General features: G+C 44.4%; 1 protein-coding gene across 3 annotated transcripts in view; it reads right to left on the reverse strand.

Moving 5' to 3' along the window:
• INTS13 (integrator complex subunit 13) overlaps positions 1 to 14,848 on the reverse strand; it is a 57,291-nt gene that overhangs the window by 33,623 nt on the left and 8,820 nt on the right. For all 3 annotated transcript variants that reach the window (XM_060258123.1, XM_060258124.1, XM_060258125.1), the window contains 6 exons: positions 14,444 to 14,518; positions 8,187 to 8,389; positions 7,604 to 7,684; positions 5,266 to 5,356; positions 4,575 to 4,703; positions 2,800 to 2,884 (listed from right to left, as the gene is read on the reverse strand). In XM_060258123.1, coding sequence (XP_060114106.1) covers positions 2,800 to 2,884; positions 4,575 to 4,703; positions 5,266 to 5,356; positions 7,604 to 7,684; positions 8,187 to 8,389; positions 14,444 to 14,518 — 664 coding nt within the window. The remainder of the gene's footprint in view (positions 1 to 2,799; positions 2,885 to 4,574; positions 4,704 to 5,265; positions 5,357 to 7,603; positions 7,685 to 8,186; positions 8,390 to 14,443; positions 14,519 to 14,848) is intronic.

Here is a 14,848-nt window from a genome sequence, read left to right on the forward strand (position 1 = left end):
CAGTGGCATCCAGGTGGCATCCAGGATCACACCCAAGCCCTTGATGGTTGGGGCTGGTGATAAGGGCATTCCAAGAAGAGCTGGGAGACAGCAACCCAACCTTAGCTCTCCCCACCCTCAGCCACAGAACTTCCATCTTAGCCAGATCCAGTTTCAACCAGCTCTGCTTTAACCAGCCATCCATAGCCTCCAGACCTTCAGCTAAATTCACAGGAAAGGCATCAGGCCGCCTGCCCATCAACAGAAATAGCTGGGTGTCACTGCCATATTGATGGCACCCAAGTCCAGAACTCCAGAATAGCTGGGTGAGGGGGTGCATGTAGCTGTTAAAACAACATCAGGGAGAGAAGTGCCCCCTGGGGAACCCTGCTAAAGCGGCTAAAAGACACCTTCCCCCCCCCAGTGCCACCCTCTGTCCCTGACTATGAAGGAATGAGGTAAGCTGTCACGAGCTGGGGCCAGGCCAGGCGAAATCCAGGGGCAGTCCAAGATCTGTAGCTGGTGAGCAAAGAGGGTCCAAAGCACCAAAACCAAATCACAGTCCAGGTATCGCAGGTCAGAGGTTCAGAAGCCGAAGTCAGGGGGTCCAGAAGTCAAAGCCAACGTCAAGGGGTCCAGAAGCCGAAGTGGATGCTAGAACGTCAGGTAAGTGACTAGTTGCTTCCACAAAGCCTCCTCCCAAAGCCCACAGCTATATAGCCCTCTGCTGTCTGTTGCCCATTTGGGCTAATTGCTGACTCAGAGGGCGGCCAGGATCCTGCTGAGACTCAGGCATCCTCACTCCTAGAGGGGCCAGGATCCTTTTAGAACTCAGGGCTCAGGGAGCGTTTTGCTCGTGAGCGTGCTGCCCTCCTCCGATCCCTGAGGTCCTGACGAAGGCAGTCACGCACCCGAGCCACCCGAGAGGGCGAGGCAGGGGGGCTTGGATCTTCTCCAGCAGGAGGCGGGGGCACTGGTGCAGGTGGCAGGGGCACAGTTCCTTCTGCAGGCTCAGCTTCTTCTGCAGTAAGCCACAGTAAGGCTACCTCATGGATCCCAACGTCTGCAAGGTGATGAGTCAACAAATGATGACCGACTGTGTCGAATGCTGCTATTAGCTGCAGTGTCACTGCTGTTGTCTGAGAGATTGTCCCATCAGCGCCGCATTCCACTACTACTACCACCCAGTAGCTACTCTTTGAGTATTCCTCCACTCCCATCACCACTGGAACTTTCTGCTCTCTTCTGCTGATGTGGCCATTGATCCCCAAAGAGGATTGGGTGTATCTTTGGTATTGCAGCTGTGACCATCCACCTTGAATGACTGCCAGGAGTTTAGGCACCTTATGTTATTGCTCTCAGCTTTGCTGACACACATAAACTCCCTCATCACATTAACGTGTGCATCCAAGAGGGGTAAAGTAATGACTACTGAGGAATTACACACTTTAAGACTGACCTCGGCTCAATCATCAACCAAAAGGGAAACGGCAACCAAGAAATCAGAAAGAAACTGAAACTGAGAAGGACAGCCAGAAGGAGCTAGAAAAGATCTTTAGTGCAAGGAAGTGTTGCTGGCAGTAAAGAACAAGGTAATTCTTAACATGGTATCCCCCTTTGCTATGGACTGGTGTGAAAGTTAGACAATGAAGAAAGCTGACAGGAAGAAAGCATATTTCTTTGATATGTGATGTTGAAGAGTTTTAGGGATACTCTCGGCTTGACTTCGCGAACGAAGATTTAAGAAGGATGCAGTAGTCCACGTCTGCTGCAGGCTCGCTGGTGGCTGACAAGACCAATGCGCGACAGGCAGATCCTGCCACAGTGGCTGCAGGGAAAAGTCTGATTTGGGGTTGGTGCTGTAGCAGTGCGATTCTTCCTCAATCTCCTTTTGTCCTCGAGACCAGCTATGCGTGCGTTCTCAAAGGAAGAGACAGCCTGGTGGATGGTGTGCCTCCATGCTTTGCGATCTGAGGCTAGGTCAGACCACTGGTGATGGTTGATGCAACAGGTGCCAAGGGATTTCTTCAAGGAGTCCTTGTACCTCTTCTTTGGTGCCCCTCTATTTCGATGGCCGGTGGAAAGTTCGCCATACAGAGCAATCTTGGGAAGGCGGTGGTTTTCCATCCTAGAAATATGCCCTGCCCAGCGCAGCTGCGTCTTCAACAGCAGTGCCTCGATGCTTGTAACCTCCGCCCTCTTGAGGACTTCGGTGTTGGTCACAAAGTCACTCCAGTGGATGTTGAGGATGGTGCGAAGGCAGCGCTGATGAAAGCGCTCAAGGAGTCGCAGGTGATGACGGTATAAAACCCACGATTCGGAGCCGTAGATGAGGGTTGTCATCACAACCGCTTTGTAAACATATGTGATATGTGATGTTGAAGAGTTTTAGGGATACTATGGACTGCCAAAAAGACAAATAAATGGGCTCTAGACAAAATCAAGCCTGAACTCTCCCCTAGAAGCTAAAAGGACCAAATTGAGGCTATTGTACTTCGGTCACAACATGAGAACACACACACAAAAAAACCCCTAGGAAAAGTAGTAAGCAGCAGAAAAAGAGGAAGACCCAGCACGAGACGGGTTGACTCTATACAGAAAGCCCTGGTTCTCAGTTTCCAAGAACTGAGGAAGACTATTAACGACAAGACATTTTGGAGGTCATTAATTCATAGGATTGCCGTAAGTCAGAAGCAACTTGAAAGCACTTCATGCACACCCAATAATGATTCCATACAATCATTATGACATCCGCAACCATCGTACTACCGTAAGCTATTTTGTGATTACACCTCAGAAGGAGCTTTACGATTCTCTTACCACTTTTTAAGAAGTCTACATGCGCTTCCTTGTGATGAAGCAGTTCCACATCGTAATTGGCAGATGTGTTGGCGTGCTGTTCTTCCTTTTAAAGAAAAAGCGCAGCATATGAACAAATGTGTAACAAAGAGAATGATTCTTCATTAAACCTTTCAATAAAGAAGTGAAGAGAAAAAAGTGCTCCAAGGTCAGACAACATCAATAGGTTGGGATGCCGAGGAAACTTTTTTGCTTACTGACCTAATTAGAGATGCAGTAATGTATACCCATGTGCACTACTAAATCCTACTGAGATCAACAGGGCTTACTCCCAGTGTTAAGTGTAGGTAGGCATCAGGCCTTATAAAGTCAGCTTCATTTAAAAAAAAAAACTCTAGTCTTGCCTTTTCTCATTTCTATATGTACAAATTAGCTGTGATGCAAGAAGAGAACCAGCATCTACTTCCATTCAGAGACAAGCTATCCATTAGAGAAGCCCTGTCATTTCCTAAGCAAGTTATCCATTAGATAATGTTGAGCTGGAAACCATCTTCAAGTACGTGAAGGGCTGTCATATAGAGGATGGTGTGGAATTGTTTTCTGTGGCCCCAGAAGGTAGGACCAATGGGTTGAAATTAAATCAAAAGAGTTTCCGGCTCAACATTAGAAAGAACTTCCTGACCGTTAGAGCGATTCCTTGGAGGTTTTTAAACAGAGGCTAGATGGCCATCTGACAGCAATGAAGATCCTGTGAATTTAGGGGGAGGTGTTTGTGAGTTTCCTGCACTGTGCAGGGGGTTGGACTAGATGACCCTAGAGGTCCCTTTCAACTCTATGATTCTATGACCTAATATGCTAATATTAGGGAATGTGGTCTAATATGCCTGGACCTAGTCATTTGCCTAGGGCGGCGGGCTGGGGTGTATGTGTGTGCTGAATTAGGCTCTCCCACATGACTTCAAATAGAAAAACAATTACTTGCATTAATTTCACCAGCATGAATCATTCTCCCTTGGCGGAGCATGGTTTTTAAGTTGATAGTTTTGTATGGCCCGCGAATGATGTTGTAAATATCCAAATGGCCCTTGGCAGAAAAAAGGTTCGCTACCCCTGCAGTAGACAATAATAATGCTCTTTTTTCATTCTAATGAAAGCTTCATTCACTGAAGCTTAAGAATAATGATGTCTGGTTTCTTTGCAAGCCATCAGAGTGATACATGAAGGGAAAAACCACTGTTGGTGGAAAGAGAGGGAGTGTGTGTGAATAGACTGCTAGTTAAAGCAGCATCTGATATTTCTCAACAGAAGTGTATTCCTCTTCCTAAAACCCTTGAAAAAATCAGTTTTACTTCTTTCCCACACACTAGTTTTTACTTGTTACAAACACCTTTTATGTTGGGAGAGCATGGGAATGACAGAGGAATGAAAAGCTTACTAAGCCACTAAAAATACACAAGGGGACAGAAATTTCTAACACAAGTATAAAAACAAAAGAATCACAGACAAAATAATTGGAATAAGCAAGGTTATATTTACAAGGAAAATAAATACTGCTTTCATAATTGACTCCAAATTGCTCCACATGGCCATTTGTTCTGTGATCCTTTCCAATCCTTCATAAAATTTACTAACCTGGTCACAGACACTGAATGTGGGCTAATAAAACAGAAAAGAAATATGACATGGGGAGAGGGGAAATGTAAAAAAATCCATTAAAGTAAATATTAAAACCATTCAACTAATTTAAAATAAACAGCGTTAAGTACATCAACACTGAGCTTTTGATGCAACCGTACCTTCATAGGGATGTTAGTAATGGTGGTTGAAGCAAGATCAAAATGTTGTTGTACTAAAAGATTTAGCCTAGTGGCCAGGTGCCTTCCAGCTCGAACACTGTGCACTTCGCTGGTTAAGACAGGAGAGAGCTTAAAAGAAAAGGAAACACAGAGAGAGCTTAGAGGAAGAAGAAACACATGACCACAAACAGAATGCTCAGTAGTAGTAATTATGGTATAACAGCAAGAATATCTAAGTCATCCTTGAAAGCACTGTTATTGAGGTAGTAATTTGTGGACAATATTTCTTTCCTGCTATATCCTCTGTGCACTCATTTCTCCTTCCAGTGTGCATATATCAAGAGATATAAGTGATATAAATCTGTTCTGCTGATTTCATCCTGTACATGCTCACCCAGTCTCAATTTATTTCCCACCTTACTACAGCTTCTGTCCCACAAGGCTTTGTCCCATGATACCCAGCACAGACTTTTCAGCTGCCATAGAGGGTTCTCCCCTCCCTTGTACATTAGGAGAAAAATTAGTTGGATTCGATCGAACGTCTCATAATACTGGAGGTAATTCTCTGTATTCCATTGTGACAATAGCATTTTCTCACGGTACAGTTCTCGAGTTCTCAGATATACGGTATAAATACTTATAAAATATTCTGGCCACAATGTTAGACTACACAAAAACTTAACAACTTCACCTCTTTTTTAAGACATTCTGAAACAAGATTGTCTTCACCAACAGGGAAAGTATGAATTAAGACAAGTTCACATTTCTGGATCTGCATTAGGCTAAAAAGAAAAAAGTTACAAAGCCAGATATAGAACAGCAATCACAGAACAAAAAATTATATAATTAATGATCTATATACTATTTCCTAAGTGTGCCCCCTATCTGCAGATATCTAGATTGGCAGATTGTGGCATTTACTCCCCCCCCCCCCCCAAAAAAAAATCCCATTTTTCTTCTACCTGCTGGCAGCAGACACTGGCCAGTGTCCTGGAGCCTCTCTGAGCTCAACTGTATCATCATTAGCACCTGGGAATCTCCCCAGGCTTGGCAATGTCAGCATTGGTACCTGGAAGTCCCTCTGAGCCTGGCTGTGCTGGCACCCAGGAGACTCCCTGGGCCTGGCTTCATTAGCATCCAGGAGCTATTCTGGGACCAGAGCAGCTCCCAGATGCTGCCAAGGCTGGGCCTAGAGCTGTGCCTGGCTTGGCAACAGGAGAAGCTTTCCAGCCCTGCAGCTGCCATTTCTGGTAAAGTAATGAGGAAGAAGAAAGAGAGACTAACAGATCAATAGGTTGAAACATTCGGGGATGGGGAGTGGGAGGGAAATAGGGGGTATGTTGACAGGGAAAGCTAGGGGTAGATTGATGGAGAAGGGTGGGGGGCAAAAGGGAGGGATGGGTAGGTTGACAGAAAAGGGGAAGGGAGAAAGGGGGGAAATGGGTAGGTCTGACAGATAAGGGGGGGCCAAAAGAAATGGTGGGTAGATTGATGGAGAAGGCGTGAATAGGCAAAAGAGAGGGGGGTAGACTGACAGATAACAGGAGGAGGAGACTGATGGCGAAGGGATGAGGGGGAACAAAGAGACAGGAATAGGTTGGTAGATAAGGGAAGAGGTAGAGTGATGGAGAAGGGTGGGGCAAAAGAGATGGGGGTAGGTTGACAGATAGAGGGGGTAGCTTGATAGAGAAGACTGAGGGGCAAAAGAGATGATGGGGAAGGTTGACAGATAAAACAAGGGGTAGATTGATAGAGAACAGTGAGGAGGCAAAAGAGATGGGTTGACAGATAAGGGAAGGGGGAGATTGATGCAGAAAGAGTGAGAGGGCACAAGAGATGGGAGGCTGACAGATAAGGATTATGGTAGATTGATGGAGAAGAGTGGGAGCAAAAAAGGGACAGGGAAGATTGACAGAAGGGAGTCTGAAAAAGAGGAGGGGGATTCCCTCCTGTGCATCCTATTTGACAGCTAAAGTTGACCAAACTGTACTCCACAAAACTGGTTTCCACACAAGCTATGGTTCACCAACCAAGTAGTAGTGCAGGAGGTAACCTAAGGACATGAGTCAGGCTCATGAGTGTTAGACAAGGATCTGGGACCCTGGATTCAAAACCACACTCTGCCATAGAAACTTGAGCCAACCACACACATGTAGCCTAATCTACTTCACATGGTTGTAGTGGAGATAAAGCAGAGGAGAAGAGAACTACAATAATGCCCCTGAGCTCCTTAGAGGAAGGGCAGAATAAAAATGTAATAAATTAATAAATGTGAGAATAAATGTTGCTAAATGAAAAAGCCTAGAATGATCACAAGTCCATCTCTGATCCTCTCCTATCACACTTTAACAACACAAGAGTATCGTGGAGCTGATTCAGAGTATAGATCCCAAAAATTGCGTAATTCACTCCCCCTCCATGTTGAACTTTGAAGAAGAAGAAGATATTGGATTTATATCCCGCCCTCCACTCCGAAGAGTCTCAGAGCGGCTCACAATCTCCTTTACCTTCCTGCCCCACAACAGACACCCTGTGAGGTCGGTGGGGCTGGAGAGGGCTCTCACAGCAGCTGCCCTTTCAAGGACAACCTCTGCCAGAGCTATGGCTGACCCAAGGCCATGCTAGCAGGTGCAAGTGGAGGAGTGGGGAAATGACAACTAAGATTATGAGACCACATTTTACATAGTGGGGCTGCTCAGCAACTTGCATACATCAAGGCATTTTAAAAAAACACGAAAGACTAAGGAGCGGCTACGGGATAAGAGAGAAAACAGGTGGGAATGGAGATGTCAGTGGCAACAGGAGTGGAGGGGAGGCAGTGGTAGCACTGGTGATGATGGAAGAGTCGGGGTTCCGGAGGAAGCAACAAGTGGACTGAGAGGTGACGAAGGGGAGAGGAGGGGAGCCATTGTGGGGGATGAGATTTCCCCTCCCCTGCAAATCCTTGCATACCTCCCCCTCTTGCATTTCATAAAAATGACAAAGATATAGAAGGAAACAGCCACAGTGCAACTGAGGCACACACTTACTGATCTGAATTAGCTGCTAGCTTGTTATGTTCATGAATTGTTTCCTGGACACACTCCTCAAGCATTCGCACATGGCTATCACTGGAAAGGGGGGGGGAATCATATATAAAAATAAGTATTTTCTTAATATTAAAATTCTTACACTCTTAACTTTCCCACTATCTGTGGTAACTCTAAGACATGAGAAGGACCCTGCAGAAGCATGCAAGAAGTCCTTGATTCAGTTGTGGCTCAAAATAAGGACTGAATGCTTCAGATGCAGCTCGCAGTCTATAATCCTTTTCGTATACCTCGACTGTCAAGCCGCAGAATGATACGGAATGAAACTGCATTTCCCTGTCATAGGAGAACGGCTGCAAGAGGAGGAGCAGCACATGCATTTGCAAAGGGCACTGGGAACATGCTGTCTGCCACGCATTTAACTCAATGGAACTTTCCTCACCTTGGGAGACACGCAACAAAACATGAATGCCTACGCTCTGCACAAGTGCCAGTAATGTTCCACTACTATAGAAAACCCTACAGGAAACGATTGTACTCAGTTATAAAATCAGTATATGAATAATGCCAGTGTACCAAATACCTCTTTGCGTTAGTAATACAGATTATTCGTCCTCTGTTGCCAACACGGTCAGCGTTCTCCATTAACACAGTTCTAGCCTCATGTTGGTATTCAGTAATTTTGCAGAGAGCTTGTACCGCAGCACCTAAGCCGTGAAGTATACTGCAGCATTCAGGGTCTGCCCGAGGATTGGGAGGTCCAACGGCTGCTAACGCTGCCATCAGCTGGTGAAAAAAACGAAGATGCCCTATTAAGCTGCACACCTGGTTCTGACTTTTTATCAGAGAAGCAAATTTCTTGCAGAAATGATTCCATGTACAAAAGGGAAATTGCAAGATGTCACATATCACTGTGGTGGAAGCTGTAGCTAAAACAAAGTTACTTTAATTGGCACAGCTGATCAATCTTCTGATCAAGAGCCATCCAGAAATCCTGCTGGACAAGACCCTCACCCATTTTCTAAAAATGCTTGAGGAGCACAAGAAAAGGGTTGGTGGGCACCACGATGGGAACCAGCGGGTTAGAGTGCTGGACCAGGATTTGGGAGACTCAGGTTTGAAACCCTGTTCTGCTATGGAAGCATGGCAGGTGATCTTGGGCCAGTCCCACACTTTCAGCCTGGCCTACCTCACAGGGTGGTGATGATGATAAAACGGCAGAGAGGAAAACAATGTAAGCCACTTTGGGTCTCCATGGGGGAGAAATGCAAGGTAGAAATGAACTAACTAAATAAAATGTTCTGACATCATCGTCTTCTTCATTTATAGTCTGTGGATGTCCAACACTATGAAAGGTTTTCTAGGTCATAGCTAGAACTTTGAACAGAACCTGATAACCAATGGAGTGATCTGGGGAAGTCAGAATGGATTTGCTGCCAACTGGTCCTGCCAGACCAACCTCGTTTCTTTGAGTGACAAGCTTACTGGATTGATGAAATGCTGTTGATGTTGTTTACCTGGATTTCAGTACAGCTTCTGACAGGGTTTCCCAGGATGTTCTGCTGGGCGAACTAAAGGACTGTGGAATCATAGAAACACAGACTGTGGACTTGGCTCTAGCAGGTCCGGCCCGATGCCCTGGGGCACCCTAGGCAGACCCTAGGCTGCCTGGCACTCCCCCCCCAAAGCGCCCCCCACAGCTCCCCCCTGCGGCTCCGCACCCCCTCCCCTCCCGTGTCAATTGCAATGCTGGAACCAGCTCTAACGCCGTGTTCCAGCGCCTCCCCGGGGCACCAGGGGGGACGCGAGAGCCCAGTTTGCCGCCCCATCTCTCGGTGCCCTAGGCAACTGCCTAGTTTGCCTAGTGGGCGAGCCGGCCCTGGGCTTTAGGATACTTGGGTGGATAGGGAACTGTTTGGAGAATCGCACTCAAACAGTAGTTGTCAATGACACTTCGTCTGAATGGAAGGAGGTGTCCAGTGGGGTGCAGTAATTTTGGTAATTTTCAACATTTTTATAAATGATCTGGATGAAGGTATGGAGGGGCTATTCATTAAACTTTCAGATAACACCTGTTGGCAGAAGAGGAGAGGACTCGCAGTAATGGGTTTAAATTAAGGGTGGGAAGGTACCAGCTGGATATTGGGAAAAACTTTTTTTTACAGTAAGAGTTGTTCAACAGTGGAGTCAGCTACCTAGGGAGGTATTGAACTTCCCGTCACTGGCAGTCTTTAAGCAGCAGCTAATCAAGCACATGTCAGGGATGGTCTAAACTGATCCTGTATTGAACAGGGGGTTGAATTAGATGGGCTATATCCTTTTTTTATCGCCCCTTCAGACTCTATCATTCAACTCTGGCCCTAGTCTCAGCTGGTAGAGCAGGTGTGGCACAAGTATGAGCAGTATAACTGCTGAGGCCACAGACCATTCTGACCCTCCCCCTCAGGGTTAATGTGAATATTAGCAGGCCTGCTCCAGATTGCAGGTATCTGTAATTGGCCCTCCCTTTAAAGGGGGACTCAGGCTTGGGTCTTTGACACCCATGCAGAACAGTTAGCTGCATGATTGCCAGCACCGATTTGTTGTTTGGAGAGTTTAACGGTCTCTACCTGCAACAGCTTATGCAAAGATTTCTTGTCCTCCAGGAGTACATCCAGATAAATGAGCATGCAAGCTGATAAAATAATTGTATTGTGGATATTATGGCCTGATGATCCGCTATTCATATATTAAATGCTAAGGAGTCCAAATGGCAATCCATAGCATCACGTCTATGACCTTTGTCAGCTGGTACAGAATAAGGGCCTTGGTGTGACCTAGTCTGAGCTTCCGCAGTGATAAAAGAATAGAGTGCAGGGTGAAGAAACAAGGAGGGACAATTCTCTTATCTGATCTAATCCATGACAATTTTCTGGAGGTAAGAGAGTGGTGGAGGGTGTCTTCCAAATAGATTGCACAAGATCCAGGAAACCTCTGAGCACTGGGAAGGCCACTGAGATTGAGAACTTTGACTATGAAGCACTAAGAATTTCTCTCTTGTATGTCAGATTCAAGGCTCTTGCGTCAAAGTCCAGCAACTTACCCATGTCAGAGAATTATAGAGTTGGAAGAGGCCTCCAAATATCTCCACCTCACACCCCACCAGTGGTAGCGACTCCTGCTCCATCCCCAGAAGATGGCAAAACAACAATAACAACCTCCAGGATCCCTGCCAAACGGGCCTGGAGAAAAGTGCTTTGTGACCCCAAAGAGGTGATCAGCATTTCCTCAGGCATGTGGAAAAAAAAGGGCAACAAGCACTGATGCAACTCTTCCTGCCCTCCTTCTCATGATCTGCCAAGCTCACAGAATCAGCATTGCTGTCAGATAGCCATCTAGTCTCTCTTTAAAAACCTTCAAAGGAGGAGAGTCCATCACCTCCCGAGGAAGTCTGTTGCAGTGAAGAACCGCTCAGTCGGGAAGTTCTTCCTAATGTTTAGATGAAAACTCTTTTCATTTAATTTCAACCCGTTGGTTCTGGTCCATCCTTCTGGGGCAACACACTATCCTCTATATGACAGCCCTTACAGTTACTGATCCATCTACCAGTAATAGGATCCAAACCACATTTCACCAACTTGTCTACAAGACTATGAAGTGGAACCTAATCAAAAGTCTTACTGAAATCAAGATAAACTTGATTTATCCATTCTTGCTGGTCCATGTGGGAACCGACAATACTGCCTAGCACACTCCAAACATATATGAAAAGAGACTACATGGCTCTGGATACAAGGGTGATGGACCTGAGAGGGCAGATTGTCTTTCTGTCAATTCTTCCTGTCAAAGACCGTGGCTTAGGAAGGGAGATACTGCAAATAAATGACTGGCTACGTAGATGGTGTCATCAGGAAAGTTTTGGACTTTTGGACCATGGATTACACTTTCACAATGAAGCTCTTTGATCAGGAGATGGCTTGCACCTCATGAGGATAGGAAAAAAAGGTTTTTGGCAAGAGCCTTGCAAACCTAATACGCAGGGCTTTAAACTAAATCCTATGGGGGGAGCAAGGCAAAAATTCAAAGCCAGTATGATGCCAATAACAGAAAATAACAATGACAAAGTTTTAAGGAGAGTTGCACACATGCTAGGTAACATTAACTGGCAGGTAAGTACAGAGGCAAAACCTCAGGTAGCATAAAACATGGGTTCTGATGTCTCTACGCTAATTTGTAGAGTATGGGAAACAAGCAGGAGGAACTGGTAGTCCTAATACAGGAAGGGGACTATGACCTAATAGGCATCACTGAAACTTGGTGGGATGTCACTCACAATTGCAGTATTAGGACTGAGGGATACAACTTATTTAAAAGGGACAGACAAATAAGGAACGGCAGTGGAGTAGCATTATATGTAAAGGAGGTATATACTTGTGAGGAATTATAGGAATCATAGCATGGAAGTTCAGTTGAGAGTCTCTGGATACAAATAAAAGGAGTAAGAAATAATAGTGATATGGACTACCAAACCAGGCAGATGACTTGGATGAGACACTCCTAGAACAGATCACAAATTACTCAAAGATATAGGACACGGTGCTCATGGGAGATTTCAATTACCCGGACATCTGTTGGCAGTCGAACTCTGCTAAAAACAAATGGTCAAATAGTTTCCTGACTTGTCTTGCTGACAACTTCCTTTTCCAGACAGTGGAGAGGGAAACAAGGTGATCTGCTGTCTTGTACTTGATTCTCACTAGCAGGAAGGAACTGGTTGATGAGGTAAAGGTAGTGGGCACTCTGGGTAGTAGTGATCATGTAATTTCGGGATTTATAGTCTTGGGGAAGCGAAAAGCTGTACATAGTCAGACATATAGGTTGGACTTCGGGAAAGTAAATTTCAACAAACTTTAAAGTTATTCTGGGTACAATCCCATGGTCAGAAATACTTAAGGAGTAGGGAGCTGAAGAGGGGTGAGAGTTTCTTAAAAGCGAAATACTGAAGGCACAATCACAAATGATTCCTATGTGAAGGAAAAATGGGAGGAACCTAAAGAATTCAAGGTGGCTCCATAAACAATTTTCTAAGGACTTGGGGGGGGGGGAATCTCCATAAACAACTTTCTAAGGACTTGAGAAAAAAACTCATTTAGGAAATAATAAAATATATGAAACCAGGAAGGAAAAAAAAAGGAAATTGAAGAAGGGCCTTATAACCAAGGATGAATATAACAAATAACCAGCGCTTATAGAGAGAAGGTTAGGAAACTAAAGCTCAAAACAAGCTTAGGCTAATAAGAGACGCTAAAAAAAACAAAAAAAGGTTTATTTTCTTATGTTCAAAGTAAGAAAAAGAGCAAGAACATGGTAAGCCCCTTGAAGGGACAGGAAAGTATAATTGTAACAGGTGATGAAGAGAGGGCAGAAGTGCTCAATTCCTACTTATCCTCAGTCTTCTTTTCTGAGAGAAATGGTGCTCAACATGGCAAAAACTAAATACATGATGAGGGAAGGGAGTTGCAGCTGAAGATTGGCATAGGGGTTAGTACATAAACACGTAGTCTGTTTAAATGAAATGAAGTCTTCGGGGCCAGATGAACAGTATCCAAGAATACTAAAGGAACTTGCAGACATAATTTCTGAGCCTCTGGCCACTGCTGTTGAGAATTCTTGGAGAACAGGTGAGGTGCTGGAAGGGAGGTGGGCAAATGTTGTCCCCATCTTCGAGAAGGGCAGAAAAGGAGGATCTGAATAACTACCAACCTGTCAGCTTGGAGTATGTACCTAGAAAAGTTTTAGAACAAATCATCAGTCAGTCAGTCCTTGAGCATTTAGCAAGGACAGCTGTGATTACCAAGAGTCAGCATGAGTTTCTCGAGAATAAGAATTGTTTGACTAACCTTATCTCTTTTTTGCACAAGTTACTACCTTGCTAGATCAGGGGAATGCTGCAGCCATAGTTTATCTTGATTTCAGTAAGACTTTTGATAAGGTTGCACATACTGCTCTTGATGACAAGTTGGTAAAATGTGTTTTCAATCCTGTTACTGTTAGGTGAATCTGTAACTGGTTCACAGATTGCATCCGAGGAGTACCTGTGAATGGTTCTTCATTCTCTTGGAGAGGAGTGACAAGTGGAGTGCCTCAAGGATCTGTCCTGGGACCTGTTTTGTTCAACATCTTTATAAATGATTTGGATGAAGGATTAAGTGGAATCCTCATTAAATTTGCAGATGATATTAAAATGGGAGGGTTAGCAAACAGCAGAAGACAGAGTCAGTATATAGGATGACCTTGACAGGCTGCAAAACTGGTCTGAAACCAATAAAATGAATTTTAACAGGGATAAATGTAAAGTTCTGCATTTAGACAGGAAAAATTCAATGGATAATTATAGGATGAGAAAGATTTTTCTTGGCAGCAGAATGCTAAGAATGCTTACCTGAGAGTAAGCCTTCATTAAGTTCCTCCTTGACCTCTGGGAGCCATACGATGTGTGAAAGAGCCACATGAGGCTTCTGAGACGCATTTTTTTCACCTCTGATTTAGAACTTCTAGTGACCTCAAATCCCTAGTAAATATGCTTGGGAATGTAGCTATGCTTCCTAAACCATACATGGTTTACAGAAAGAACTGAAAGCAGCAACATAAAGACACAACTTGAATCACTGTGAGGTCTTTTCCAAATTTTGAATACTTTGGCTCCCAAAACCTAACTTTGTTTTAACAACAGATCATTTCATGAAGCACCAAGGCACTGTACTTGTTAAGTCTCACTTTCTGTCAACATTAGAAAACTGGTTTTTCCCACTGTAGTACAAATGTTAGCTGTATAAATTAATTTTTTTTTTTAAATTGTACCTCCTGCAAATTTTGATCTTCTTGGTTCCAGGAGTTCAAAACTTGAGGTACAGAATCGCTTACAATGAAGTTCACCTGAAAGTTTACAAAAGATAGTTTAAGGAACACTTTACATATTTAGAAATTTTGATACAGTAACAGCAGATGTACAGTTTCATGGGGTTTTGAAAATGCAACTGTGAAGGACAGGAGGCTGTCCTGCCCTGAGAGGTGAAACAGCTACTTGAAAATCTTTATAAGCTCTTTCAAAGCTAACCAATATTTCTCCTTTCTGAAATTCTGGATTTTTTTTTTTCCATCAAGGTAATAGGCTTTACAATCTAGCCTTATTTTTCCTAGTTCTTCCATTTTTAATTTAATTTGATTTCATACTGCCTTTGGGCAATTCTCTCTTCCCTCTCTTGT

The sequence above is a fragment of the Heteronotia binoei genome, chromosome 17, assembly GCF_032191835.1.
Source record: "Heteronotia binoei isolate CCM8104 ecotype False Entrance Well chromosome 17, APGP_CSIRO_Hbin_v1, whole genome shotgun sequence".
Classification (NCBI taxonomy): domain Eukaryota; kingdom Metazoa; phylum Chordata; class Lepidosauria; order Squamata; family Gekkonidae; genus Heteronotia; species Heteronotia binoei.